Raw genomic sequence first — 26,867 nt, forward strand, 5'->3', positions numbered from 1 at the left:
ACTGTGATGTCTTTGTGTCTACTACTCCTTCAGAGCACTATCACAACACAATCAGCGTGTGACCCACTAAACTACTGCACAGAGCGTCAGGTTTGTCTGGTTGTAGTGTACAGTATTTATGGACAGTTGTCGTGTGGGAGAACGGGTGATGGAGGCTTGTGAGCGGAACACTGCACGGAATTTTACAGCTAAACATAAGGATTATTTAATTACGTGCTCAAAAATACCTGGCAAAATATGCACTCTACTGTGTGAGCATAAACAGAAAAGTTACACACTGAGCCTTTAAAGGAAGTGTATATAGCCTGTGCTCTTAAAGTTTAAAAAGCTATTACAATCACAACTGACCCTGTGTGTCCAGAGCCGTAAGCTACAGACAGAGACATACAAGTGTGTCTCACTCTCAGTTTATGGACAAGCCTCAGGTGAAAGCGCAGAACCTCCAGAATTCACTCACGGAGTGGGACACGGCCGATGCATTGTGCTAACTTAGCATGCTAACCTCTGCTAACCTTATGCTAACCTCCTCTAGCCTTTTGACAATAAAAATACCCTTTTCAGAGATCAAAACGATTAGCTGTGGGTTGTTCAATTACATCCTTCATGTAACTTAAAGGTGCTGTGTTCCTGTTAGCCTGTTGAGCTAACGTGCGTCAGAGCACTGTAAACATTACCGGTGAAAGTCAAGTGCAATTTATTGTCACTTTGTTATTATTTTGGTGTAGATTATTAGAACTAAAAGACATAGTGTATTTGTAATGCGCTTTAAAGCTATTTTGTGTTATTTTTGTTATAAGTGTATTGACTATGCACTCTAAAAAATAGAACCAGTAATAACCACATTTAAACTATTTCACTTGGTTTATTCATATGATAATATTGTAACTGAATATTTTGAATTGTGTTTATTATTTTCAAATGGATGTAAACAATAGTAAAAGAGTAGTATTTATTTATTTGAAGCTATTTTATTCTGTCCTTGTCTTTAGGTCAGGTTTCTTTGTTGGGTTGGACTTGAGACCTGCAGACGTGCAGAGGAAAAAGGATCATTTTCCAGGACTGGATGGTGAGCCCAAGCCCAAAGAGTCTAACGAACTGGTAGCTTGTAACTCGACTGGTTCCAAACATTGAAAGCTCATTAAACAGACAGTAACAGACAAGGAAAAGGTCTTAAAACAAATAAAATATACCCAGGTATATTTTATTTGTTTTGGGTATAAGTGTGCACTGTATTTTTGTTTATTGTAAAACTACACTTGAATCCACTCATAATTCTTCGTCTAATGCTAATTATTTTTCACTTTAACTCAAAGTGTTGTCAGTGTCCTCTGTTTGTGTTGGGTGTTTTTATTCCGTTGGGCTCCTGTGTATCTAGTCTGTCTGATCTGGCCTTTCCTCCCTTTCACTCTGATGCTAACAGTAAAGGTACATTGTATGGCAAGTACATTGTCATATCCAAATAGTGCAAAAAGGGTACAGAAAGCACCTTAAGTGCTACATAAGCAGTATTAGTAATAGTGGGAGTAATAGTAACGCTCCTGTCTAACAAAAAGAAATATTAATTCTAAATTTCAAACTGAAGACAGAATTAATCTTTAAATGGTCTTGGTCTGGAGCCTCTGAGCCACCACACAGTCACTGTCTGCACCTTCACAACAGAACTGTCCTTCAGTGGAACAAAGAAAATCAGATTTTTTGGTATCAAAAATCTTGTATGCCCAGAGGTTATGAGTTAAACTAAAATATGAGATATTGTCAAAAGCCAAACACCTGTTTGTGCCTTAGTGCTAGTTCTGCTAGGACTAAACTGAAAAGAATATTACCACAAGATAAAAATACCAAAGATGGATAACTTCATGTAAATGAGGAAACTAAGAGGGAAATTGGAACATTCAAACCAATTAGTAAAACACTGAAAGATCCATTAAACTTACAACTTACAAAAACACCTGAGTTCAATTCATTATTACTAAAATATAGTGTAGTAATCATAGATATTACTTTTGAAATGATTGTTTATGCTCATTTATACCTACTCTGAAACCCCACCCACCCAGTGAAACCCCACCCACCCACTGAAACCCCACCCAGTGAAATTTCTACTTTTCAGATAAATACAGAACACATCAAATAAATGAGGCAAGATGTATGGAATTATTTAGCAAAGGAAAAAAATGAATAACTAAATATTTTTTTAAATATTTTATATTCAAATCCTCAGAGTATCCACCCTCTGCTTTAATGACAGCGCTGCACACCCTTGGCCTTCTCTCGATGAGCTTCATGATGAAGTGACCTGCAATGGTTTTCACTTCACCTAAGTTTGTGCTGCCTTCAGGGGCCTCTGCAATTTCCAGTAGTTGGTGACATCACGAGTAACTACCCTGATTACAGCCAGTGTTTCTGAGTACAAGCACGTGGCTGCAGGAGCGGAGTTTGAAGTGAGGATAACTTTTGTATTTTCTGTTAAACTGAGGATTATTTCTTCATACATAATATTAATGCACTGGATTTATAGACACCAGAAGCGAGGCTGGCAACTCTCAGCCTCATCGACCCCTCTACACTCAATCACACACCAGATTCACACAAGGCAAGATGGGTGAAGTGTCTTGCGTAATGGCACAATGGCAGTACGCACTTGAACATGCACCTGTCTCCCAGCGGTCTCCTGTTCAAGGACTAACTGGGCCCGACCCTCCTGAGCTTCTGAGATCAGATGAGATTGGTAATTCTTAAGGTGGCGTGGCCTGGGAATCTTCAGTAACACTAAGGTTAGAAATATCTTTTATTCCTGTGGGGAAATTTGTCCTCTGCATTTGACCCATTCTTCCACGCCGCTGGGTTAAACCTGTCAGGAGCAGAGGGCGTGGACCCATCTCCATATCCTCACCTAGTCTTGGTCAGGGAATTAGAGATTGTTTTTGTCAGACAGGAGCATTTGTTAACCTGTTTTACATGTTTTGGCTTGTTCCTGTAGTCTTCCTCAGAAGAGTCACGTGACGGTGTAGTAAGCCCCACAAACATAATAAAACTTAATGTAATAAACCCACAAACATAATAACTTCCCACAAATGTAATAACAATTCTCCACCACAAACATAATTCCTATTACATTTGTGAAAGTTTATTACGTTTGTGGTTGCCAACACGTTTTCCCACAAACATATTCACTAGCAAACACCACAACACAGGTGGTTAGCCCAGCTGATTCAGGACCCTCCTCTCTGTAGATGGTGAGGTTCTTCAGGTTTAAAGATGAATAGACACGGAGGGGAGTGGAGACAGACGGTGTTGCCAGGATAGGATGTATAAATAGGGTTTCTGGGTAATTAGAGGTGTGGTTGAGGTGCGGTCCTGCTCCTAAATCTCAGTTAATCATATTAACTCCATGTAACTTCCCACAAATGTAATACAATGTTTGTTGGCTACTACTGAATGTCTTGGTTAATCAGTAAGTAATATATATATAAAACATTTGAACCGTTTCCTTTGTTGTAGTTTTCTTCATAAAGTATAGGCCTACTAAGTGCAGAGGCGTTGCATGATCTGTGCAAGGTGAATAATTCAATTCATTTATTTTTGTAACGCCCAAAATCACAACAACAGTTGTCTCGAAGGGCGTTCATGTTTTGGTTGATGGGGGAAACCGGAGTACCCGGAGGAAACCCATCCAGACACGGGGAGAAACATGAAAAACTCCACACAGAAAGGCCTGGGTGACCCGGGGATTGAACCAAACCCTCTTGCTGTGAGGTATGAGTGTTGCCACTCAGCCACCGTGCTGCCTACACACAAAAACAAACAGGAAAAATAATAGGCTCTATATCTGCAATATTGGAAACATACATTTTTGGACAGTAATATCAGTAGTATAAATATATTATACTTTTAGAAGTGTAACTAGTGATGGAAACTGTAATCCACTTTCAGACTTGTGACTGATGGAGTTCAAAAAGACTATGGGCCTCAGTGTCTTCCCCATATACCCAAAGCAGTATGCACTGCTGTTGTAGCACAGATCAAACTCACACTTCAGTGGGTGAGCACCATAATACTATGAGCTAAATGAGTTCATAATTCACCCATAAACATTGTTATTACATTTGCGGGACAACGTGTTTGCATCACAAACGTCTTAATCTCCCACAAATGTAATAAGTATTATGTTTGTGGGACATTTGGTTATTATGTTTGTGGGTTTATTACATTTGTGGGGAAAACAATATTCTCGTTGCTCTGGTCAATCAGAACAGATGATGCAGTACAATGTGTTTGTAGGAGCAGAGACGACAGTGAGACAGACCTGGACTGGGACAGTTAGGACTTGTGCTGTACTTGTAGCTCATTACAGCGGCGTGGCTAGAATTGTACTCAATTATCAGCACAAGATTAAAAATCGACTCATTTACAGTAATGTGACGATTCGTTACTTTCCATCTCTGGTATCAAGTTTCTCTCTGTCTTGTTTTAAAGTGTCATACAATCCTCACCACTAAAGGGCCCTTGTTTTATAAAGGAACTAAACTCACTAAATCTGTCAGCATTTTGTTACACATCGGCATAAACATTTGCTTCAATAATGAAAGGCCCACGATGCACACTCGACCAAGTCATAAGTCAGATCTGTGGAGAGGTGACCTATTATGCTGAAGAGTAAAAATGCATGTTTTTCAAGGTATCTTTGAGCAATACAAATGAAATGAGAATTAAATTAGGTTTAATGTGAAACTTTCCAGACAAAACAATAACATCTCCATGGACACAAGCAGGTGGAGGATCCCCTACCAGAAAAGTTCCATAGTACCTCTTTAGCATTGCATTAAAAAGTATGGATACAGCGAGCTTGCCTCTGAAGTGTGTATTGTGAAGTCAATGACGCTCTATAACTGAATCAATTATGTGAACTGAACCCTACTGGACACTGGACTGTGGTTGGTGATCCTGACAGAGTGAAACTGAAGGACGGGTCAAATGCAGCAGAACAAACAAATTTGGCACGTTTTCACCTCCTTACAGACACATCTTAATATTAACTAGTAATATTAAAACAATCTAACAAACTAGCCAGTAAAATGCAAGGATTCATTTATTTTTGTAACACCCAAAATCACAACAACAGTTGTCTCGAAGGGCATTCATGTTTTGGTTGATGGGGGAAATCGGAGTACCCGGAGGAAACCCATCCAGACACGGGGAGAAACATGCAAAACTCCTCACAGAAAGGCCTGGTGACCCGGGGATCGAACCAAACCCTCTTGCTGTGAGGTATGAGTGTTGCCACTCAGCCACCGTGCTGCCTACACACAAAAACAAAACAACAGGAAAAATCAGACAAAACAAGAAAAATCGTCCAGGCGAGGAGGAGGAAGACCAGGCGAGGTTAAAGCTATACCCAAGAGGAAGGTTTTAAGCCTGGTCTTAAATACAGAGACTGTGGGGGCCTGTTTAACATCAGCAGGGAGTTGATTCCATAGCACAGGAGCTTGGTAACTGAATGCTCTCCCTCCCACTGTACTTTTGGACACTCTAGGAACCACTAATAGTCCCGCATTCTGAGAGCGGAGTGCTCTGTTTGGCTGGTACGGGACAATAGCATCTTGCAGATAGGATGGGGCCATACCGGTTGCTTGAGGGACTATGTCTTTTGGCTGGCCTGGGAACGCCTTGGGGTTTAAGTCGTCTTGTTGAAGATAAACTTGGGCCTCTTTATGGGTTTATGGCGGACTCCAATGGCTTGTCCAACTGGAGAAGACTCCTTTTTCGCCCTCTTAGCCGCAGGGTTGGACTCTGGAGAGTAAGGGCGCTTGGTGGAGGTCTGGTCCTTTCCATGAACATTAGCATCTGCCTTTATTCCGGTAGATTCTTCTTTCAACTTTTTCACACTTTCACTATTGTCTGGAGAATGTCCCCTTTTTTTGGCCTGTCCACGGGGTTGCACAGCCGCTCGGGTGTCCTCAGCCGGCAGTTTAGATTTAACCGTCTCTTGGTCGGCGTATGCTGCTGATAACTCCATCCCTTCTGCCCATAACTTACCAGAATGAGCATATACATTATGGATATATCTTTCTACATTCTGGCTTAAGTTCACGTTCTTGGCGGTTGAATAGAATTTGACTCCAACCAGCCACGTTGTGTTCAAACAGTCTTTTCCAGGGAAGGACTCTAAACTTGGGCAAGCCAGAGCGACGTGGAAATTCTTCTCCAGGGTTCCAACCAGGTGTCGAATTTTAGACTCCACAAAACCAGCCCATACTTGGTGCTGGGCCTCTGTAGCAGCATTAGCACGCAGTACAATATAATATTTGTAATCCTGTAAAAATTCTGCAGGTTCAAAGAGTTTTTTCCAAGCTGCTTTGCTGTCTTTCATCTCCATTATGGTGTGTCCACGCTTGATCTCCTCCATCATGATCTTCAGAGTGGAAGAAGACACATTGAAGGCGGAGTTTTGGTGTGGGTACGATGGCGTGATAATCGGCATGTGGTGAAACCGATCGCTCACATTCACTCTGGGATTCCACACCGGAAGGTTCAATTTGTGCTCCTCAGGGAACTTCAGTAAGATGGGGTAAGTCCAGTCCCACATGGAGACGACCTTAAAGAACTTAGCCACCAAAGTTGCAGTGGTGGCATAAGGGTACAGCTGGCATACTCGGGCGACTAAGATACCCCAAGAAACTCCACCCAGAAACCCCATCTTATTAGAGTAGATGTTCCGACATTTCGCCCAGTGTTTTATGGTGACTAGCACTTCTCTGAATGTGAAGATATTTGGCACCAAGCTCATGATCTCCTGTGTAATTCGGTAGCCCTGTAGACTCCTCACACAATGGATCTCCATGTCTTTCAGATGAGCAACATCCATCAGATTCAGTTTGTTGCTAATGCTGTTCCGGTTAATTTTTGCATACACCATGTCGATGTCTGTTCCGTAATAAGTGAGCTTTATAATTGGGACAAACGCATCCTCAACAACCTGGATGATCTGGATGCCACTGTGGGTCTTCAGTTTCTCCACAAAAGATGAAAAGAATTGGGATCTCTCGACAAAGCCTGGTCCCACACAGAGCAGGTCAATGTCATTTCCCTTTGTGTTGATGCCCAAAGCGTAGGACCCAAATGGGACTACTCGTCCGCCAACCTGTTCTGTGACGTGGTCGGGAACATTCATCTCCAAGCAGGTCTCGGTCAGCCATTTCTTAAATAGCGACTCTAAATTTTGGACCATCCTTTCACGACGTTTGACCTCCAGGTGAGATTGGAAGATGTCGATGGATTTTAGGTCCTCCATCAACATCCTTGTCCTCCTTAGTTCTTCCTCAGATGGCAAGTCGAAACTGGCAGGTTCAGTGATCCCGTACCATTTAGGCACGTCTTCCAATGAGGAGATCTCGAAGAGGCTGTAAAAACATATGGAGAGATCATTAGTCAAAAATGCTAACATTTCATTCTAACATTGCAATTTACTTTAGGTTAAGACATAAACTTGGGTAGGTAGGTTTGCCAGTGGTTCTTGTAAGCCTTAAGGTTACTTTTAGTGTGGTAAAGAAGTGTTCCTCAACTTTACACAACTACTGTATTTGTGGTAGGACTGTTCTGATGGTACTAGCATTTGCATTCTAACACAGGAATAGTGTGAAATGTGCTTTCTTTACTTTAATGTTTACGTGCCAAATACAGTTAGTTTTGATTGTTATGTTACTATGTGCTGATTTGACTTCTCATAACACCTATGATAAACTATTTCAACAGCAATTCTACATAAAACAGATACATACTCAGACATCGTAGCAAATGAAGCTGTACGTTGAGGATTTGTGTGAATCGGGAGTAAAATGCACGAGGAGCACAGTTTTGCAGCTTACTCTCACAGAGACAAGTGTAGACTGAGGCTGTGTGGACTGAGGGGTTCTACAGGTAAACTCTGGGACTTTGACGTGTCATCGCCCGTTGTCATGGCGATTCACGACAACGTTGTCATGGCGACTCATGACAACGGACATCATCAGAATCTGGAACTATTTCAAAACAAAACAAAACTATTGACCTGATTTTAGCAGAAACTGGACTTGAAATAGTAGTAATAATAATATAATAGTCCCATTAAGAGATACATTCATGTCTGTACATTGACGCCATTGTCGTCATTTATATTTCAATGTGACAAAGTAATAACTAGTATTTTCTGTTTATATTTAGTCAAAGTGTATTTTCATTTCTAATACATAATTTTATAAATGCCTTCTACCGATCTTGATTCATATTTTTCTTTTTTTTAACAATAGTTACTCATTGCACAATATCACATTAATTTTGTTCTCTGACAGCAGGGGCGGAGCCAGACATTTTTGGTTGGAGGTGCTAAAGGGGTGCATTTAGCCTACCCCTGACCCCTGCCATGTTTGCTTAAATGTTGTTGTTTTTTTAAGTTTAGATTTTTAATGATTTATTAATTTTTTTGTCTCATTTTGAATACTCGGTGGTTGCTACTTTAACATTTTCTATTAAAATTGGATGTGTTATCAAAGTGAGGTAAAATCTTTGGGGGGAGCTATAGAGGAGCTTCAGTTATTCTAGGGGAGGCAAGTGTCCCCTCAAGTCAAAGCCCCATTAATTAAAGCACTTGACCCGTGCATAGTGTTATAATAACTACAAAGCTGTATCAGAATTTACATATATCCATCCAACCATTTTCTTCCTAGTCTTCCCTCTCCACACACACTTCCTCCAGCTCTTCTGGTTGGAGTCTGAAGGGTTCCCAGGTCAGCCGAGAGACATAGTCCCTCCGGCATGTCCTGGGTCTTCCCCGGGGCCTCCCCCCAGTGGGATGTGCCACTAACACCTCTCCAGGGAGGCGTCCAGGAGGCATTTGGAACAGATGCCCGAGCCACGTCAGCTGCTCTTCTTGAGGTGCAGCGGCTCTACTCTGAGCTCCTCCGATGACTGAGCTCCTCACCCTATCTCTAAAGGAGCGCCCAGTCGACCTAGAGGGGAAACTAATTTCGACGGCTTGTATCTGCAGTCTTGTCCTTTCGGTCATTACCCAAAGCTCACGACCATAGGTTAGGCATAGAATTTACATATAGATAATTGTAAATATTCTTACCTCTCTGAATCTTCATCACCACAGCAGCCAAAGTATCAGCCTCCTCAGCCTCTTGATCCCCTTCATCTTCACTCATTTTATGTTGATAATACTTGTGTACAAGTTTTGAAATTTACTCAATTACCGTAAGACCTAGTATCTAGACAATCCTACTAAATTAGTCTCTTGTAATGGTGCATGTGGCTGATTTCAGATTTTCCTGTTCGTTTATGTTTTTGTTTTGTTCCTCATGTGTGACTTTGATGCTGTCAGTGTGCTCAGATGGGCTGTTGGAGCTGTGATGATGACTTGTGGTCCATGGATATGGACATAATTTATTTCCCAGTTGTCTGGAGTCGCTGGTGGTTTGCTGTCTCTCGTGGGTTTTGGCTTTGGCTTGGATTATCTTCTCAAGTTTTTGGATGTGCCTCCTTTTAGTTTGTATGAATTGTCTTTCGTATTGTAGTTTAAAATGATAGTAATAGTTTAATATTTGCAGGTGCCATTTGAATGTCTTTTCTGCTTCTGTACAAGTCTCTCCATGGCCTAGTACCAAAGAACATCTCCCACATGTTAGAGCCATATGAACCATCTCACACTCTGAGGACTTCAGGGACCGGCCTCCTGCTGGTCTCAGAGTCAGGACTAAATATGGAGAATCAGTGTTTCAGTTTTATGCAGCTAAAACCTGGAACAGTCTTCCTGAAGATGTGAGACAGGCCTCTACTTTGACAATGTTTAAATCCAGGCTCAAAACGGTTCTGTTTAGCTGTGCATACGACTGAAAGGGTTTTATTTTGCACTCTTCTCCTTTAATGTAAATTTTATGATGATTATTTGTGATTATATATGTTTTGATTTGTGTGGTTGTGTGTCTTTCTTATTCTGTAAAGCACTTTGAATTACTTTCTTTACAAATTGTGCTATACAAATAAACTTGCCTTGTCTTTAACCAGTAAGACACCAACCAGACAATAACAAAACAAACTATTCTTAATAAAGTAAACAGATAATTAGCATTTTTTTAGAAATAGCTATACAACAGCAAATAACGTGAAAAAATGTGACGCATCTGAGATTGAACAAACTTTTGTGCGGTTTCAACTGCTTCAATTCACAACGTTAACATTATAAATTGCAGATGATCATATTTATTTGGTAAAGTTTTGTAGTTTTGTCATTGTATTTTGTTAGCACTGCCATTTAATACTAACAAAATAAAATGGCAAGAAGAAATAAAAATGTAAATGCTTGTACTCACCAACAGAGATCTCCTCCACAGCGTCTTTTCTTATTTGAAAATAAAATCTGTCCTCCTTTCTTTTTTCAAGAACACTTCTGTGGCTCTGTTGTACAGTTTATGTGCGTGTTACCAGTGCGTTTCAGTTCCATCAACAAGTCTTTTTCAGTGGACATGGAGGCTAATGCTGAAAGCTGTTTCTGTCCAGTCCTGTTTCGAAGTTTTAATAGGCTTTAAAGCAGAGAATGGCTCCTCAACAGACGCAGTGGACACAGGGATAGTAACAGCTAAACAGGCCAGTGGTTAAAGTTGTCCCATACTCTCACTCAGATTTTTGCTCCAAAGAAAATGGTGAAGATCAGTGGGACTTCTCGCTTCAAAATCAGCCATGGCAAAAATTACAGTCCATTCTGTTTTAAGTTGGGGATGATCAAATAGTGATCCATGGCTCTGTGTTAAGCTGGAGAAGGCTGTTTGTGGAAACGTTTTCCTGTATGTCTGAAAGTGCTCAGAGTCGAGAAGGGACATTAACATCAACTTTTCATGGTCCTGAAATTGATTCCATATCTGGGAAAGAAAGTTTCCATAATGTGGATGTGGAGGTGTTGGTAGTGTGCACGCAGATTGTCACTGCCGTGTCCCAATTCGCTAAACGCACCATTTGAAGTACCCTTCAGTGTACCTTTTGATGTACCGTTCGAAGTGCCATTTGAAGTACCCACCCGACGAAAGGTACTCCTCTGTGTAGCCACCCTCGTGCAACAATGGGACACGGAGAATTTGGCACCGGTGAATAAGTGCCCGTTTTCCCCCTTAGGCAGATACATTCCGCCCTCTGCTCGTCGCTCTCTAAAGACAAAAGAATTTTCTTAAATAAGGATGAATATTAAATATTACGAAAGCTACACTAATTTACAAGTGTAACAGATAATTCTGCTCACCGTTTGGTCAGTTACACAGCAATTACTGTAAACCTAAATGACAACTTCACTGAGGTTGAGTCGCCTCATACAGATCTTTACTCAAATTTTAACATTTTCTTGTAGCACTGTTGTAGGTGACGTAAACCAGTACTTACATTTGAACGTTTACTGAGTAGTGTACTTCATTTTTGTTACATAAGCCCTTAAATGCACCGTTCAAATGGCACATTAAAGGGCTGAGGCTGCACTAGCACTGATTCATGATTGGCTGCAGGTGCTGGGGTTTAGGCAGTGACCATTCAGATCAGAGAGAGGCATTTTAGGTTTAAACCAAGTGGATTTCAGCTTTGGAACTGGCAACACAAATGAGAGAGTCGTGTGAGGCCTGATTCTTTATTATATGTTTTTTTCCAGTTAGTTTATCGTTATATTTTTAGAACTTTTTTGGTATTGTGTAGTGCTGTGTTTCTCAAACCTTCTGGTGGTACTTGGGGAATTGTACAGTTCTAGTGGCTGGTAGCTCTAATTTAGAGACACATGTATTAATATTTTTGTCCTCTATAAATCCTTATATCCTCTTTTAGAACTAGTTTAGCCGTGGTTTAGTCCGCTTTAGTCCCCGTTTTAGCCTTATATAGAACACATGTTGTGCTTCAGTGTGCTATACAGTTATAATCGATGACACCCGTGGATCATTCTGTTTTAATTTGTATATTTTAAATTGCAAGATTGATCTAAAACGACTTAATGAAAAAAACAAGTTAAATTCCACAATAGAAAACTGTTGTGACGTCGCCGTAAACGTCATCACAACAAAGTGTAGCTTTTCGGCCCCTCCTGTGGATAACTGCACATCGCTCCAGATTGTTTTTTTCATTTGTACCAAAATGAGCACTGCTGAATTCTACAGGTATCACCGATTAAGAAAATAAAACTGGAGAGCGAAATAAGTAAGTCAAAGTGGTGATACTGGTGATGGTGAAGACGGGGCTTGATCAACAATATGGCGTTTTGAAAATAAGTGATTAAAAAGTACTCCCAGAAGGTAAATGAGAAGGAGAAACAACTATAAAATTGTTAAAAGCTCTGAAAAGTCGATTTTGCAGAATAGGTCCGTTTTTATTTAGACCTCATTTAATCCTGTTTTACGGACTGTCCCCCCCGCTGGCCACATGTGAGTGAAGAGGAAATGCAGGAAACAGTTTGGAGTTCAAAGAGCAGCAGTGGTCAGTCTAAGTGTGAGGAGCTCCTTAAATAGACTCTAAAGACATGTCCACCTGGTGTCCACTGTGATGTCTCTGTGTCAACTCTGTGTCCCTGCGTGTGTGAATAGTATTGGTCTAAAAATGCTAAACTGACTAGAAATTGGCACTTCCAGGGCTGAAATTATTCAAATGTGAAGTGAAGGTGTACGGTGTTTAAAGCACATTGGAGCACTTCCTGTATTACCAGTTGACATCACAAAGTGGAACAGAGTGTTTTCTGTTTGAGAGAAGAACACAGCCTAAATATGCAGAGTTTGGGTGTTAAACATGCGTGAATGAAACAAAACACAGCTCCAGGTATGATTTGACGAGGAAACATTATAACATATATCAGAAACTAGCATAATATTGCACTCAGCAGCATTTTTAAGAGTAGACAATGCAAACTATGTATCATTTTTTCTCCTTTAGTATGTTAGCTTGAGGGTTAACCTTTTTCAAATGTGACAAACAGTTGGAACAGTTGAGGGAGATTTTTTACATCAACTTTGGAGGTCAGAAGCACTACACTGCCCTCTGGTGGCTCTTTGGTCAACAGAGAAAGAATCGTTGAAAAAAGTGAGTGTTCATCACAATAAAAAAAAAAAAAAAAAAAAAAAACAAGCAAAAAACTGTACTCAATGTCAAATGTCAAAGTCAAATAAGAGTGACGTGAATTCAAAATAATATTCAAAAGGAGCATGTAAACAATAGCAGTTACAGAGCTATTGCAGCACAGTCGTAATACAATATAATGTATAATGCCAAAAATAGTGGAATATTCCTGACAATCACATCTCCATGGAAACAAGCAGGTGGCGGACCTCTCACCAGTAAAGTTAGCCAACAAAGTGCATCTTTAAAAGCCAAACAGGATGAATGTGTTTGCAAAATAAATGCACCTGAACGCACCGCGCCTGCGGATCGTATCATTATAAGTGTTGAAACAGTAAAGATGTCACTATAGACTCAGTATGCTTAGTTTACTCCAGGTGACAGTCCTTAAGCACAATAATGGTACTTGTTCTGGTGTGTTCTGGTGTCTTGTCGCTGTGGGGACTTTCCATCCGCTTCTAAAACCGTGCGTAAACTTACTTTCGGTTTCGTTTTTAACCCCGCTCATTCGAAGGGACGCGTCACTTGGAAAAGGAGCTGCTTTTCCAGCGAGCTATAACTTGTATTATAAATCTGCCGTCGAGGGACACGAAGAAACTACAGTAAGTTGTTGAATTCGGATTTCACTGGTCTGTGCACAGTCTGTGTGCGGCTGTGGCGAGGGCTGTAGTGTAGTCTGTGCTTCTGCTGCTGTTCTGAAATGAACCAAATGCTTAGGTTAAGTTTGACATTAGTAACATACGTTGTCAAACTCATGTCTGGTAAAGGATGTTTGAAAAGTTTGGCCCATAGGTGTTTTTAGTTTGGATAACCTCCTGCTGGTGAAGCGCGTAGTTCAGACATTTTATGCTTCTGGTTTACAAGTTCCAAGGCACAAAATCTACACATGACATAATCTTTTCTAAATAATGTAGCTATTAAAGCATAACTGTTTAAGCGTTTACTGTAAGTGGCTGTGCGAGAGAAAACGAAAGCAAAAACTCGCGCAGTCAGACACGGTGCGGGACTCAAAGTCCCTCCCAACCCCCCAAGTCTATATCAGGCATGTTGGCTGTAGTAGGATATTGTTTCACTAGTTGTCAGAAAGTCAGAAAAATGCGAACTAAGCTCTTTTATGTGAGCCTGTGTGTAACTAGGACAGTACAGGCTCCTGCACAGTCCCGTCCTGCGCATGCGCTCACAGAGGCTCTACATGAGACATTATATTATATATTATATGTGATTTTATTAGCCTGCTTTTTGTTTCAAATTCTTTACTTTGGAGTTTCTCTGTATTTATCAACAACACAAATGGCCTGCTCTTCTATGCCCTTGAAATAAAAAGTAAAAGTATTAATGAAATACTTTCATTTTTAGGTTGATACGTTGACAGTCTAATTACTACCCTGATAACTTTATTTCAAAAGTTATTTGATTACTGATTACTATAAGTTACTTTGAAAAAAAATAGCTCAATAAGGTAATGACATGGATTCTTCACATGACACACTCTGTCCTAGAGCCTCATGTCTCTCAGAAGCCACAGTCCTTTATGTTTTGGTTCACAGCTGATCTGAGTCTGACACCTGAAGATCACATCCCTGCTCCAGTTTCACAGTTTTATCACACAGTTTTATGGATATCATGCATTTTTGGCAGGGAAAAAGCAGCTCAAAGTTACTAGGCCAAGTAACTGTAATCTAATTACTCAATTTTCAGTTGTAACTAGTCACATTACTGCGTTACTAAAAAGTAATCTGATTACAGTAATCCCTTACTTTGTAACTAGTTACTGCATACTGGCATATATACATAAATATGTGGATAAGAGAGACAAAGGGCTTGATATAAAAATGCACAGGAGTAAAAGTATGCAGCTATAAAAGTACTAATACACTTTCTTCAAAAAGTTACTCAGCAAAATGTAGCTGAGTACTACCCTCCTCCGGATATTATTTTTAATGTTATAATTGTTCTGTCTTTCTTTCTAGTCTTTCAGAATGAAATTGGCGGGCCCGTTGCTGTGCGTGTGCCTGGACCTCCTGCTGGTCTCTGCGCTCTGGACGGCGCAGCACTCAGCGTTCCTGTCACTCCGTCCATGGGTCTGGCTTTGGGCTGGAGGAGTGTGCAGGGCCGTTCTGCTCCTGCTCTTCTGTGGCTCCTTCCCGGGGCTGCCCTCCTGGATGCAGGAAGCTCGGGGGCTCCAGAGTGTAGCTGTGCTGTGCTTCCACTTCCCCCTGTACACCAGTCTGCTGTGGGCCCTGGGCCAGCCCAGTGTGGAGGAGCTGTGGAGCTGCCACTCCTGGACCAGGGTCAGTACTGTGCCTTCATTACTTCCATGTTACAATGTTGCTCCCTCATCCAAAACATGCCTGAAGAGGTTTTAGGGGTCATCCATGCATGTCTGAGTTTTTTTTTTTAATTTTTTATCAAACTCTCCTAGGCTCTGTTCGAATCCTTCTTACAGTTAGCTGAAAGATTCTTTCATTTCTCAGCCGACAAGACTACATCACCCATGCTCCCTCTTGTCAGTTCTCCATGAATACTGTATTCAAACACATGACACAAAACTGCACACAGCAGCTTGACAAACCTGATGTGATGTGCAGTAGTTTGATTAGCGGGATGCACACTGATTATGTTGTGAGAGTGCTCTGAAGTGGGAGTGAACAAAGGGAGGGGAGACTCAGCATCAAAAACAAAAGTGAAAGTGATACATTATTTATGGCATTATTTTTTTCGTGTCTCTTTTGCAACCTCACTTTCAACGAAAGCGCTATTTCCCATGAGGCAATGGCCTATACTGAGCACACTTGACCTTTTGAGCCTTTAGCCATGTTATGTTTCCAACTACATCATCGCTGGAGTTGTGCTGTTTCTTGCATATTTTAGTAACTGTGTTTTTTTATTCTATATTTGTCTGCAAAGCTCTGAGCTCCTCCCTGTTCTGCCTCAGCATGACCTAACATTTAGAATTACATAAGTGACATTAAGGCTTAACTAAGTAGTATATAAGCCTTAAAGCCATGCGTAATATTTTAGTTTAAAAAGTAAAATAAATGCTTTTATTTTACTACTACTACTTAACTGGAACTAAAAACATATGTATCATTCTTACTGTGTGTGGACTTGACTTGATAATTCATAATATAAACACTTGAATACCACTAACAGCTCTGTGTTCACATGCACAGCACAAATCTGATCATTATTCAATTTCTGGAGTCATCAAATGATTAAAAATGCTATATACAGGTATTAATAAAGGCTAGAGAGATTGTCGCCATGGTAACCTATAGTAACAAACATCCGGTTCCAGCAGCCATGTTGTAAAAATGTAAATCTACTCAAGAACTAACAGGGAGCTGGACTTTTTAATCATAATTTTATCTTTAATACTTTGATACCTTCTACCACACTAATGTGAACAAATTTTTTTTTTCCATTTTAGATGTGCGTTCTAAATGACAGCGCAGTGTTTTTAGTGTGAATATTCATACTTCACATGTTCTGACAGAGACAAGTAGAGCCGTGCGTTATTAGGACCACAAATATACTGTTACATTCCACTTTAAACTCTTAAACCGATGAATTTTGTCATGCTGTTACATTATTTTCTATTAGAATTTCACTCACAAGATGGCCGCCGCAACTGCCATGGCGACAGAACCACCGTCCTCTCGGGCCTTTACTAATACTACGTTTGTCCTATAAACATTGGTCACACCTGAGCAGGTTTTGACAAGGAAAATTTATCAAAAAAAGGACAAACAAATGTACAGAGTTTAGCTTCCAAATACAACAGTTACAGGAAGACTGAAATATACTAATGACTGCTAAACCAAGAACGTGTTTATAGAGGTTTAAACTACTGGGTTACAAGGTTTTATAGAATAAGACTGGATATTTTCTTACTAAATGGCTGATTTTGACCATTTGATCTTAGGTCCTGCAGGGATACGGTGTGACCGCTCTGGCCTGGGTGTACTGGAGCCGACATGTCTTCCCTCGGCTCCGCTCCACCTCTCGATCCCTGCGCTCCTGGTTCAGACGAGACCCTTCTGGAAAGACCCAAATAGACCGCCGCTTGCAAAGGCTTCTGGGATACATGCGTCCCTACTCCTGGAGGTTTGCCATGGTGCTGGTAATGGTCGTTTTCTCTTCCGCTGGTGAGCACAGCAAACTTAACATGAAAACATTGTGGAATCCCTATAGTTTAAACTGAGCTGAAGACAGGTCAGAATTCTCAGGTGGAATAAGCTGTTTAACTGTCAGATTGCAGATTTGTTGACCTGGTTTATGGCCTATCCACGTGAAACAAAAATATTCAAAGAGAAATTATTTTGTCGTCAGAAAGTGGTGCTAATATTTAACCCCAAAGACGTGATCGGACCAAATATAAGGACAAGCTGAAGTGCCCAACTTTGAAAAAAATCTGCAACATCTGTTTTCCCTCAAACCGTGTATTGCAAATGATGAACTTTGTGACAAAAATCAGGCCACATGCTGTTTATCTAATGCAAACTTGTAAGAAAAAGCTATACGAGCCACTATATGACGCTTTGGGATGAAAGCTGGTTGGCTGTGCAAGGGTGGTCCATCATATTTCACTTTTGCACCTGAAAAAATCTGCTTTAATTGCGTGCTAGTGGCCAAAACAATCCATGCATGTGAATATAGGCCATGTGCCAAAGTGTTTGTGAGAGCTAGGAACAAGTTAGACGGATATAAATACCTACTTCCTCCTTTCACCCTTTGAAAATTGGGTACCTCAGCTTTAAACCAACACTAATAAATACAGTTGTGGAGCTAATCCCGAACAAACCATGATAAGGTTCAACATTTGTGAGTCATAAATTTCAAAAGTAGAATCTCTAAGAATTCTGATCCAACGGTGTAGACATAATTTGTGTATTTTCCTTTAAAATTCTAATAAAAATGTGTGACATCTTAAAATTTTACTATCTCAAAACAACCAAAAATACTATGGAAATAAAGCAGACATGGACAGTTTTATTTCATTAACATTTCTACAGATACGCCCAGTACTGTGAGTCAGGGGTAATCTAATGCTTGCAAAAGGTGTAATGTGAGTCGTGTGTTCCTCAGGTGAGATGGCCTTTCCTCAGTACACCGGGCGAGTGGCAGATTGGATCATGAACAAAGAGGCTCCAGATGCCTTCACAGAGGCCATCACCAACATGGTTCTGATGACTGTGGCCAGGTACTGTGCACTTTATTACCTTTACACACTCATTATACCAGTGGTGCTCTGACTTTTCACACCATCATATGATTCTGAGTCTCAGTTTATGGACAGGCCTCATGTGAAAGCTCAAAACCTCCAGAATTCACTCACAGAGGCTGCACTAGCACTGATTCATGATTAGCTGCAGGTGCTGGGGTTTAGGTAGTGACCATTCAGATCAGAGAGAGGCATTGAAACTGGCAACACAAATGAGACTCATGTGAGGCTCATTTTGCTTTCTGGTTGAATAATCGTCTTGAGAACCAAGATTTGGGGGAGGAGCAGACTGAAAGACTGAAGTATTAAGTGATAAACTAATAGGCCTCCAAGAATCCCATGACTTTCAGAGCATGTAAGTAGAGGTCTACTCTAAATGACAGGATATTTTGTCATTTGCAGAAGACTTTCTAACAATATTTTGATAATTGTGCCAACTCTAATTATGATTTTGCTACGATTGCGATATACTGTGAAGCCCAACAGACCTGGCACATAATGTGGTTATGAAAATAAAGAAAAAACATTGAATAGAAAGTGTGCGTCCTGTGTTTCCAGTGCAATTCTGGAGTTATTTTGTGACCTCACATACAACGTGACCATGAGCTACATCCACACCTTCATCCAGGCGGAGGTGTTCCAGGCTGTACTCAAGCAGGACATCAGGTTCTTCCACACCACGACCACCGGTGAGCACTTCTACAGCAGTAAAAAGTGATTTATTTTTTCTTTTTCATTATAGAGGAGGTATTATGGAAAATTTACTTTGTGGAGCTTTCCACCACGTTGTTCCCTCATCAAATACATGCCTAAAGAAGTTTTATATGTTGTCTATGCAAATTTGAGTATTTTATCGATCTCTCCCACTGATTGTAAGGTAAAAAAAAGGTAACATGGTGATCTAAATATATTATGCGTTAGCAATTAATTCCCCATAGAAGTATAATACCCCCTCTCTAATAATGCAGTTTTAAGCCTAAACTGCATGAAGCACTATCATGTATTCCCTTGATTTTATGAAATTTGCTGTATTCTGAATACTACCAAACCAATTTGTTTATTCTAAAGTCACATCACATCTTCATAAGAAACTCTCCATATAAAAACCCTGATGTAAAGCCCATATATGTGCTTTTTAGGGGAGCTGGTGTCGCGCATCACCACAGACACTAACGACATGAGTGAGGCTCTGAGTGAGAAGCTGAGCCTGCTCATGTGGTACTCTGCGCGCTTCGTCTTCCTCCTGGCCTTCATGGTGTGGCAGTCCTGGAAGCTCACCCTGCTCACTTGCATGGCCCTGCCCATCATCTGGGTGATCCCGGAGATCATCGGGGATTTCCAACAGGTACGGGTGTGAAGCTAACCGGAGGCACTGTCTGAAGCTCTGTCTGAAGCTCTGTTAGTCAAATTAGACTTTAACTCTCTGATGCATGAATTATGAAATCCTCGGTTAAGAGTTTTTTCTGAAGTGTTTTTATTCTTCTCAGGACATGAAACATTTTGAACTGCCTGTAAAAATGAATTAACTTGTGTTCTATTGTAAATATACAAACACATGTTTCTTTTTATGCTTTAAAAAACATTTCGACAATTTTTGGGAAATTTCAACACTGTATAGATGCAATGTTAAGGCCTGAAAAAGAAAAACATTCAGAGCAAATTTACTTGCAGTTACACTGACTGACCATTGAATTGACCTCAATGGAGTGTGGCAGCAGAGAGCACTCTAGACGCTCATATGCAGCTCCACCACATAAACCAATGCTTTAAAGAGAAAGTTATGTTTTAGAAACTGTCCACTGCAGTGACCGCTGTGCACCAGACGGTTAATTTGAGCTTTGTTTTAACACAATCTGACAGGAAAGAACTGATTTAGTTGGAACTACAACAGGTGAGCTAATAAACAAGTCACTCTCAAATAACATTACAGTGTCACGCTAGCTAGCATTAGCCATGTTTTAGTCTCACTTGTTCTTTTAAAATCAAAACACCTAAACCAAAAAATAATGAATTGAAATGTCATGTTCTAATGGGGGCTGGGGAGAACCAGAGGGGCTGTAAGTAATGAGGCGGTTGAATAAACGTTGTCGTTTCAGGCTGTTAAGATAGAAGATATTTTTAAATTTGTAATACATTTGAAACTATGCGAAGTCTTTGCAGGGACATGGCAAAAGGAGTTTGAGGTTCAAGTCTGAGAGACAAAAAAGTAAAAGTCAGGGTGAGGGAGGAACAGGTGTCCCATTTGCCATCTACTGGTTAAAAGAAATAAATAAACTTGTGTAATCACCATTCCTCCTCACACTTAACACAAATCGCGTATTTCAGATGTATTAATGTATCTATATATTTCTTTTCAGGCCATTTCTACTCAAGTCCAGGAGTCATTGGCCAAAGCGAACCAGGTCGCCACGGAGACCTTCTCCAACATGAAGACGGTGCGCAGTTTTGCTAACGAGGAGGGGGAGACGGAGCGCTACAAGAACAGCCTGGACAAGACTTACTCCCTGAATAAGAAGGAAGCAACAGCATACGCAGGGATGACCTGGGCCAACAGTGTGAGTACCTCAAGATTACCCCAGATTAACTGTGTGAATACCCCAGAGTACCCTTGGCTAACAGTGCGAGTAACCCAAGAGTACCTCAGGCTAAGAGCGTGATTACCCCGAGAGTGCCCCTGTGTTTATGTACCTCACCACCTTCATTCCATTATGTACTGAGTATTGTAACCATCCTAACCCATGCGTCCCTGTGCAGCTGACCACCCTGGCTCTGAAGGTGTGTATCCTGTACTATGGGGGCACACTGGTGACCCGGGGGGCTGTGAGCGGGGGAGACCTGGTGTCCTTCATCCTGTATGAGCTGCAGTTCACCTCTGCTGTGGAGGTAGGTCCACAATAAAACATCTCATCTAAGGCCGTGTCAGTCACAGTGTCCGTTATAATGTGAGCTGTATCTGTCCTCCGTGTTGTCTGCTTCAGGCGGTCATGCGGTATTTCCCCGAGGTGAAGAAAGCCGTTGGAGCCTCAGAGAAGATCTTTCAGTATTTAGACAGGATTCCTCAAATTCCTCCGGATGGAACGCTGGCCCCGGAAACACTGGAAAAAGAGATCGAGTTTAAAAATGTGAAATTTTCATATTCTGACAAAATGGATGACAACAATCTAGTGCTCAAGGTACATTTAACTCACTCTGGAGGTGGGGAGGGCGCTATGGCTAAAAAAGATCATACCATGTACATAGTATATCTAGTGTAATATTAGTTTGCAAATCTAATTGTATTATTTACATTATAGCGTCATATTGGTTCTTAGAAGTGACTAAAGATCTGGTGAGAGTTCACCCTTCACTCAGTGCACATTGTACAGTTTGAGTTTCTCTACAAAACCTGTCAGACCGCTCTTGTCCCAGTCTACAGCAGGTCAAAAACCCTAATGGCTGCTAACAGGGGCTAAGAGATGTTCAGGGCCGTCTAGTAACTTAAGGCCACATAAGTTTTAAGACCAAAAAGCTTGTTCTGAAAAAGAAACTCATGTCCTTACTGTACATTTCCACAAACCTGACTCTTACTTGGTCTGGAGGACGGCCTCGTACTGCTTCTTTCTATAGAAATGCTGTTCCTTTGGCTATAGTATTCCACAGTATGGCAGAAAAGTATCTCCAGGGAGAATGTTCTGAAGTATGGTTTTAACTTTCTGAATCCATGGAATCATGCAGTTTACGTGACATCTCCATAAAGTGACATAGGCCTACTGTACCTTGTAGCTGTAATTGTAAAAAAAAAAAAAAAAATAGAGTCCTAGTGCTCAGTGAATGAATTCTGGAGGTTCTGAGCTTTCACATGAGGCTTGTCCATAGACTGAGAGTGAGAAAAAACTTGTTTGTGCCCTCTATCTGCAGGTTAAACCACTGGAAACACAGTTTCAGTTATGACTTTAGTACCTTTTTAAAACTATAATAGAGCAAGCTACATCCAGTAATATCATGCCAATGATTAACAGATTTTTTTCTTTACTCTGGTAGTCTGTATCTAACCCACAGTCCCTTGTGTGTGAGCAGGGAGCATCCTTTAAGATCCTCCTGGGAAAGACCAATGCTCTGTTGGGGCTGAACCGCTCAGGGAAGTCCACCTGTGTGAAGCTGCTGGAGAGGTTCTACCAGCCCCAGGAGGGAGTCATCCTGCTGGACGGGCAACCACTGCAGAGCTACCGGAACCAATACCTCCATGAGAAGGTAATGAAGGAAATAAGAGCCCTTTTACTTATTGAACTTGCTGTGTTCAGGATGCCCTCCCCTCTCTCATGGGGTGGATTTTTACACTTCTAACAAAAACCAATAGAGTGCTATCTGACCCTGTCTGTAGTTCCACTGGGACTCCACAAGGATTTGTCCTTGCACCGTTTTTATTCATTCTGTACACAAGCAGAGCCATTATGTACTGGTGGTTTTCAGATTGTACAATGTGATGATGTCATTCTCCCAGACAGGGGCAAGAGTCAGTTTTTCGATATTTTGATCACATTGTACTTTCCCCTTGAAATTCACAAATGTTGAACCTGATCGTTTCTATTAGTGACTAGAACTAGAACTAGAACTAGAACTCACTATATCACAACAAATATCTGCATTTTAACAATATAAAATGTAGCTGCCCCCATCTGTATTAAATATTATTGACCTGATAGGATATGGTGATGTCATCTGAAACACATCAATATGCAGATGATGTGAGGTGTGACGAGTCTTATCCTGCTGTTGAATGTTGACAAGACTAAAGATATGGTGATTGATTTTAGAAAAAGCTCCCACAGTCATGATGGAGTTACAGTCAAAGGTCAGAGTGTGGAGCACGTAATCTGGACACAATTATTTACTCAAAGGGACATCAGCATCTGCACTGCCTCACCTCATGTCATTGTTTTATTCTGCTCTGACTTAGCTCCAGTATTAAGACCAGAGACCAGAGCCACCCCCTGAGCTGTGTGTTGTAGTACTACCATCAGGCCATTCAGGACCAAAAGATTCAGTCAGTTTTGTCCCAGCAGCCATTGTTCTTTTGAGTAATACCGCTCAGATCCATTTTGTCTGTATTAATTGTGTGCATGTCCTGATCTGTGTTTAATGCCTCTTATTCTCTGCAAACCAAATATATGTAATGGCACAGATCAAGACGCCTTAACCTCTCTGTCCCGGTGTTGTCAGATTGCTGTGGTGAGCCAGGACTGCCTGCTTTTTGCTCGCTCAGTGGACGAGAACATCAGGTATGGGTTTGAGAAAGCCTCAGAGGAGGACATGAAGAGAGCGGCGGAGCTGGCCTGTGCTCATGACTTCATCACTGACCTGCTCTCAGATGGATATAACACAGGTTTGTCTGACAACAAAACATTATGAAACACAAACACAAACGTTCTTCTTAACTTGTGCTAATAACCAGACTCCTCCATGTCTCTGGGTAATGAATTGATTTGAAAGACTTTTTTTTTTGTTTGGCTTTTATGAAGTGATTTGGACAATACTTACAATACAAGCAGTGATGAGACTTTCGGCTCTTTCACGAGATCAGAATCTTTTAGATCAGTTCATTTTAAAGAACCTTCAAAAGACTGGCTCTTTTTATATTTATTTATACAATAGAACCTAATGTAAGAAGTAATTTTAACTACCAACTAATCACAGAGAGAAATGACCAAGGCTTAAATGTGTTTAAAATGGTTCAAACTGAGACTGGGAGTGTGTTTACCTTTTGGAATTATGAATAATCTAAATAGAATGTTGCACTACAATAAAATATAGATTATTATTATGGAGTTAAATGTTTTGTCCCAGAAACTCTCTTGTGTGGCCTACTCTGCTTCTGTGCTGATTCTTGTGTTGGTTTAATGTAAATCAGTGTAAAAATGCATAAAAAATGTGATCTGTGATCTTTCAGTTAATGAATTGATGAATTTTCTCGCTCGCTATCACTAACTTTAATGCACTACAGCCTAATACACTGGGAATTATGGTTGAATTGCAAACAAATGTACTAAACTCTATCGTTTGTAGCAATGGCCTGACCTGTATATATTTTTGTGTTATTTTTGTGCTCAGATGCTGGAGAGAGGGGAGGGCAGGTGTCAGGGGGGCAGAAGCAGAGGATTGCCATTGCGAGAGCACTCATCAGACAGCCTCAGATCCTCATTTTAGACAACGCCACAAGCGACCTGGACGCAGAGACCGAGAAGAAGGTACAGACAGATATACAGTGTACCTTATCTTCATACACTTTATACACTTTAAAAAATAAGAATAATTATTGCTGCTGTCTTGGTACGCATGGGATATTTTATGAATGATTAAAGCTGATATGAATTATACATATTTTTTCAATATAAACAGAAAATTGCAGAATATGAATGCTTTGGGCAAAAATTTACTGAGAAAAAACCCCAAAATAAATAAATTCAAAGTATTATACATGTTTTATAATTTTTCTTAGGGCTGAAACAATTGAGTAAATCCAGTATTTACTAAAAAGCTTTTATTCTTATGTTATTGCCTTGATGATTCGTTTAATTATTAAAATAAGTTAAAAACATGAAACGGAAGCACACCGAGAGCATAGAAATATTGCGGCGCTTCCTTCCACACATGTTTCTATGTGGAGCCTGCACAGTAGCAACTGCACAACAATGAAGAGAGCGGGGTCTTTTAGATCCTCGAGTGAGTTTAGGTTCACACTTTTGTACCAAGCTCTGCTCAAGTACGATTACATTGAGTTCTATGGCCGGCACTCACACCTGCACAACCAGAGCCACAGCCCAGTGACGTCTTCACAATGTGCTGCTTTTTTACATGTCGTGCAGCAGTGCAATCACTTTAGCGGAGGAAATAAGTCCAGAGGCATGAAATATCTCTTAAACAGTGAGTCAGATATGAGTCCTGCTGTGAAACTACTCTGTGAGTTTAAACAAAAGTGCGGAGGAGCGAGGACAACAGGAGACGAGGCTTCTGTCTGTCACAGTCCTCACTGAAGTTGAGCGTGGATTTGCCGTTCGTTTGGAGCAGAGTTCATCCACTTTTTCCTCTTATCCTTTACACTCGCACACAAGAGAGACCTCGCAAATATAAATGACTTTGGCCTGCCTCCTCCACCTGGGCCAGAGTCCCAAAAGAACCGTTCGATCAGGCTAGTGTGAGCGCACCCTAATATGCTTTTAAGGATATTTTATGGAAGGTAAAAAATTTATAGATTACTTGATTAATAAAAGTAAATAATCGATAAATTACTCAATTACTAAAATAATCGATAGCTGCAACCCTAATTTTTCTACTTTTTGTCACTTTGTTTCACAGCTTTTTGGTTGTTTTGTATTATATAATCGTTCTATCTTCCTAACACGAAGTTTCTAATGGCTTTAAAGAACACATATTGTGCTTTTGTCCGCTATATAGTCATAATCTACGACACTAGTGGATCATTTTTTTGGACATTTTAAGTACAGAGCAGTGGGCGTGTCCCGGTGGTGGTGAAAACGGGGGTAGATTGGAGCAATGACGTCTTCAATACATACATGAATCACTCTAAATACAACTTTGAGAGGGTAAATGTGAAGTGGAATCATTTATAACATGGTTAAAACCTCTGAAAAGTCAGTTTTGCACAATGTCTTCTTTAAAAAGTCCAGTTTGTTCATCATAACACATGTTTTGAATCATAACCACTGTCATGCCCGATGTTTCCAGGTTTATGAGGCCGTGTTGCGTCTGCCCAACCACTGCACCGTGCTGCTCATCTCTAATAAGATGGATATAGGACAGAGCGCAGACCACATCGTGTACCTCCACGAGGGAGCAGTGTCAGAGGAGGGCAGCCATGACAAGCTGATGGAGCTAAAGGGACACTATGCCAGGCTGGTGGACCAGCAGAACGCAGGCTTCCACAGACGGACAGAGCACAGCTGAGACCAGCCACTGTCTGCATTTAAACTGGACAATGTGAGGGGTTTTTGTTTGTATGAAGCTATTAGAATAGAATTTTGCCTCTGTGTAAGTAGAGAAAAATAAATATCTCTTTTGCTCCTTACCAACCGCAAGAGGAAAACCAATTCAGGTGGGAGTAAACACCTAGGGGGGTCTGAATGTTTAGGGAACAGTGTGATTGGTCTAATACTGTGTTCAGACCGCGGTGCCAAAATTGCACCAAACGCCTCTAGTTGGATGTGTTTGCATGTGATGACGCCCACTTGATTGTGATCAGAAACACCTGGCTGTAATCAGGGCAGTCATGTGTGATGTCACTATCTACTGAAAATTGCAGAGGCCACTGAAGGCAGCACAAATTTAAATTTGAAGTTGACAAAATATGCACAGCCTACACCTTGGGTCTTGTCTGGTGTGGTAGATCTGGTAGATCCTCTATTGCTCTAGTTCTCAAGGCCTGGTCCTGTGCAGCCGGATGAGCCTCTGTCCTTCAGACCAGCTCTCTAAAGCCACGGTAGGATTTCTTAATATCAGCCACTTCAGTTATGTTCCGGTGATAAATCTCATGCAGGGGCTT

General features: G+C 40.9%; 2 protein-coding genes across 2 annotated transcripts in view; one reads left to right on the forward strand and one right to left on the reverse strand.

The window, feature by feature from the left end:
* Positions 1-5,674: 5,674 nt before the first annotated feature.
* Positions 5,675-7,957, reverse strand: LOC117384110 (poly(A) polymerase type 3-like). Its single transcript, XM_033981395.1, has 2 exons — positions 7,872-7,957; positions 5,675-7,400 (listed from the first exon to the last, which is right to left on the reverse strand). The coding sequence occupies exons 1-2, from the start codon at positions 7,955-7,957 to the stop codon at positions 5,675-5,677; spliced, it is 1,812 nt and encodes a 603-aa protein (XP_033837286.1).
* Positions 7,958-13,619: 5,662 nt separating this feature from the next.
* Positions 13,620-26,867, forward strand: part of tap1 (transporter 1, ATP-binding cassette, sub-family B (MDR/TAP)) — a 13,625-nt gene continuing 377 nt past the window's right edge. Inside the window, exons 1-13 of the mRNA XM_033980489.2 lie at positions 13,620-13,709; positions 15,078-15,398; positions 17,033-17,255; positions 18,196-18,310; positions 18,890-19,020; positions 19,471-19,676; positions 20,689-20,886; positions 21,086-21,214; positions 21,310-21,504; positions 22,388-22,561; positions 23,531-23,693; positions 24,419-24,555; positions 26,054-26,867. The exon at positions 26,054-26,867 is cut by the window's right edge and continues 377 nt beyond it. Of these exons, the coding sequence (XP_033836380.1) occupies positions 15,087-15,398; positions 17,033-17,255; positions 18,196-18,310; positions 18,890-19,020; positions 19,471-19,676; positions 20,689-20,886; positions 21,086-21,214; positions 21,310-21,504; positions 22,388-22,561; positions 23,531-23,693; positions 24,419-24,555; positions 26,054-26,272 (2,202 nt within the window). The 5' untranslated portion in view covers positions 13,620-13,709; positions 15,078-15,086 and the 3' untranslated portion in view covers positions 26,273-26,867. The remainder of the gene's footprint in view (positions 13,710-15,077; positions 15,399-17,032; positions 17,256-18,195; positions 18,311-18,889; positions 19,021-19,470; positions 19,677-20,688; positions 20,887-21,085; positions 21,215-21,309; positions 21,505-22,387; positions 22,562-23,530; positions 23,694-24,418; positions 24,556-26,053) is intronic.

This window comes from Periophthalmus magnuspinnatus, chromosome 16 (genome assembly GCF_009829125.3).
Source record: "Periophthalmus magnuspinnatus isolate fPerMag1 chromosome 16, fPerMag1.2.pri, whole genome shotgun sequence".
Taxonomy (NCBI): Eukaryota; Metazoa; Chordata; class Actinopteri; order Gobiiformes; family Gobiidae; genus Periophthalmus; species Periophthalmus magnuspinnatus.

Coding starts and splice junctions, on each gene's coding strand:
- LOC117384110 (XM_033981395.1), bottom strand. CDS start 7,957: ATGACAACGGGCGATGACACGTCAAAGTCCCAGAGTTTACCTGTAGAA. Junction 7,401..7,871: donor CTCAGTCTACACTTGTCTCT/GTGAGAGTAAGC, acceptor ATGTTTTTACAG/CCTCTTCGAGATCTCCTCAT.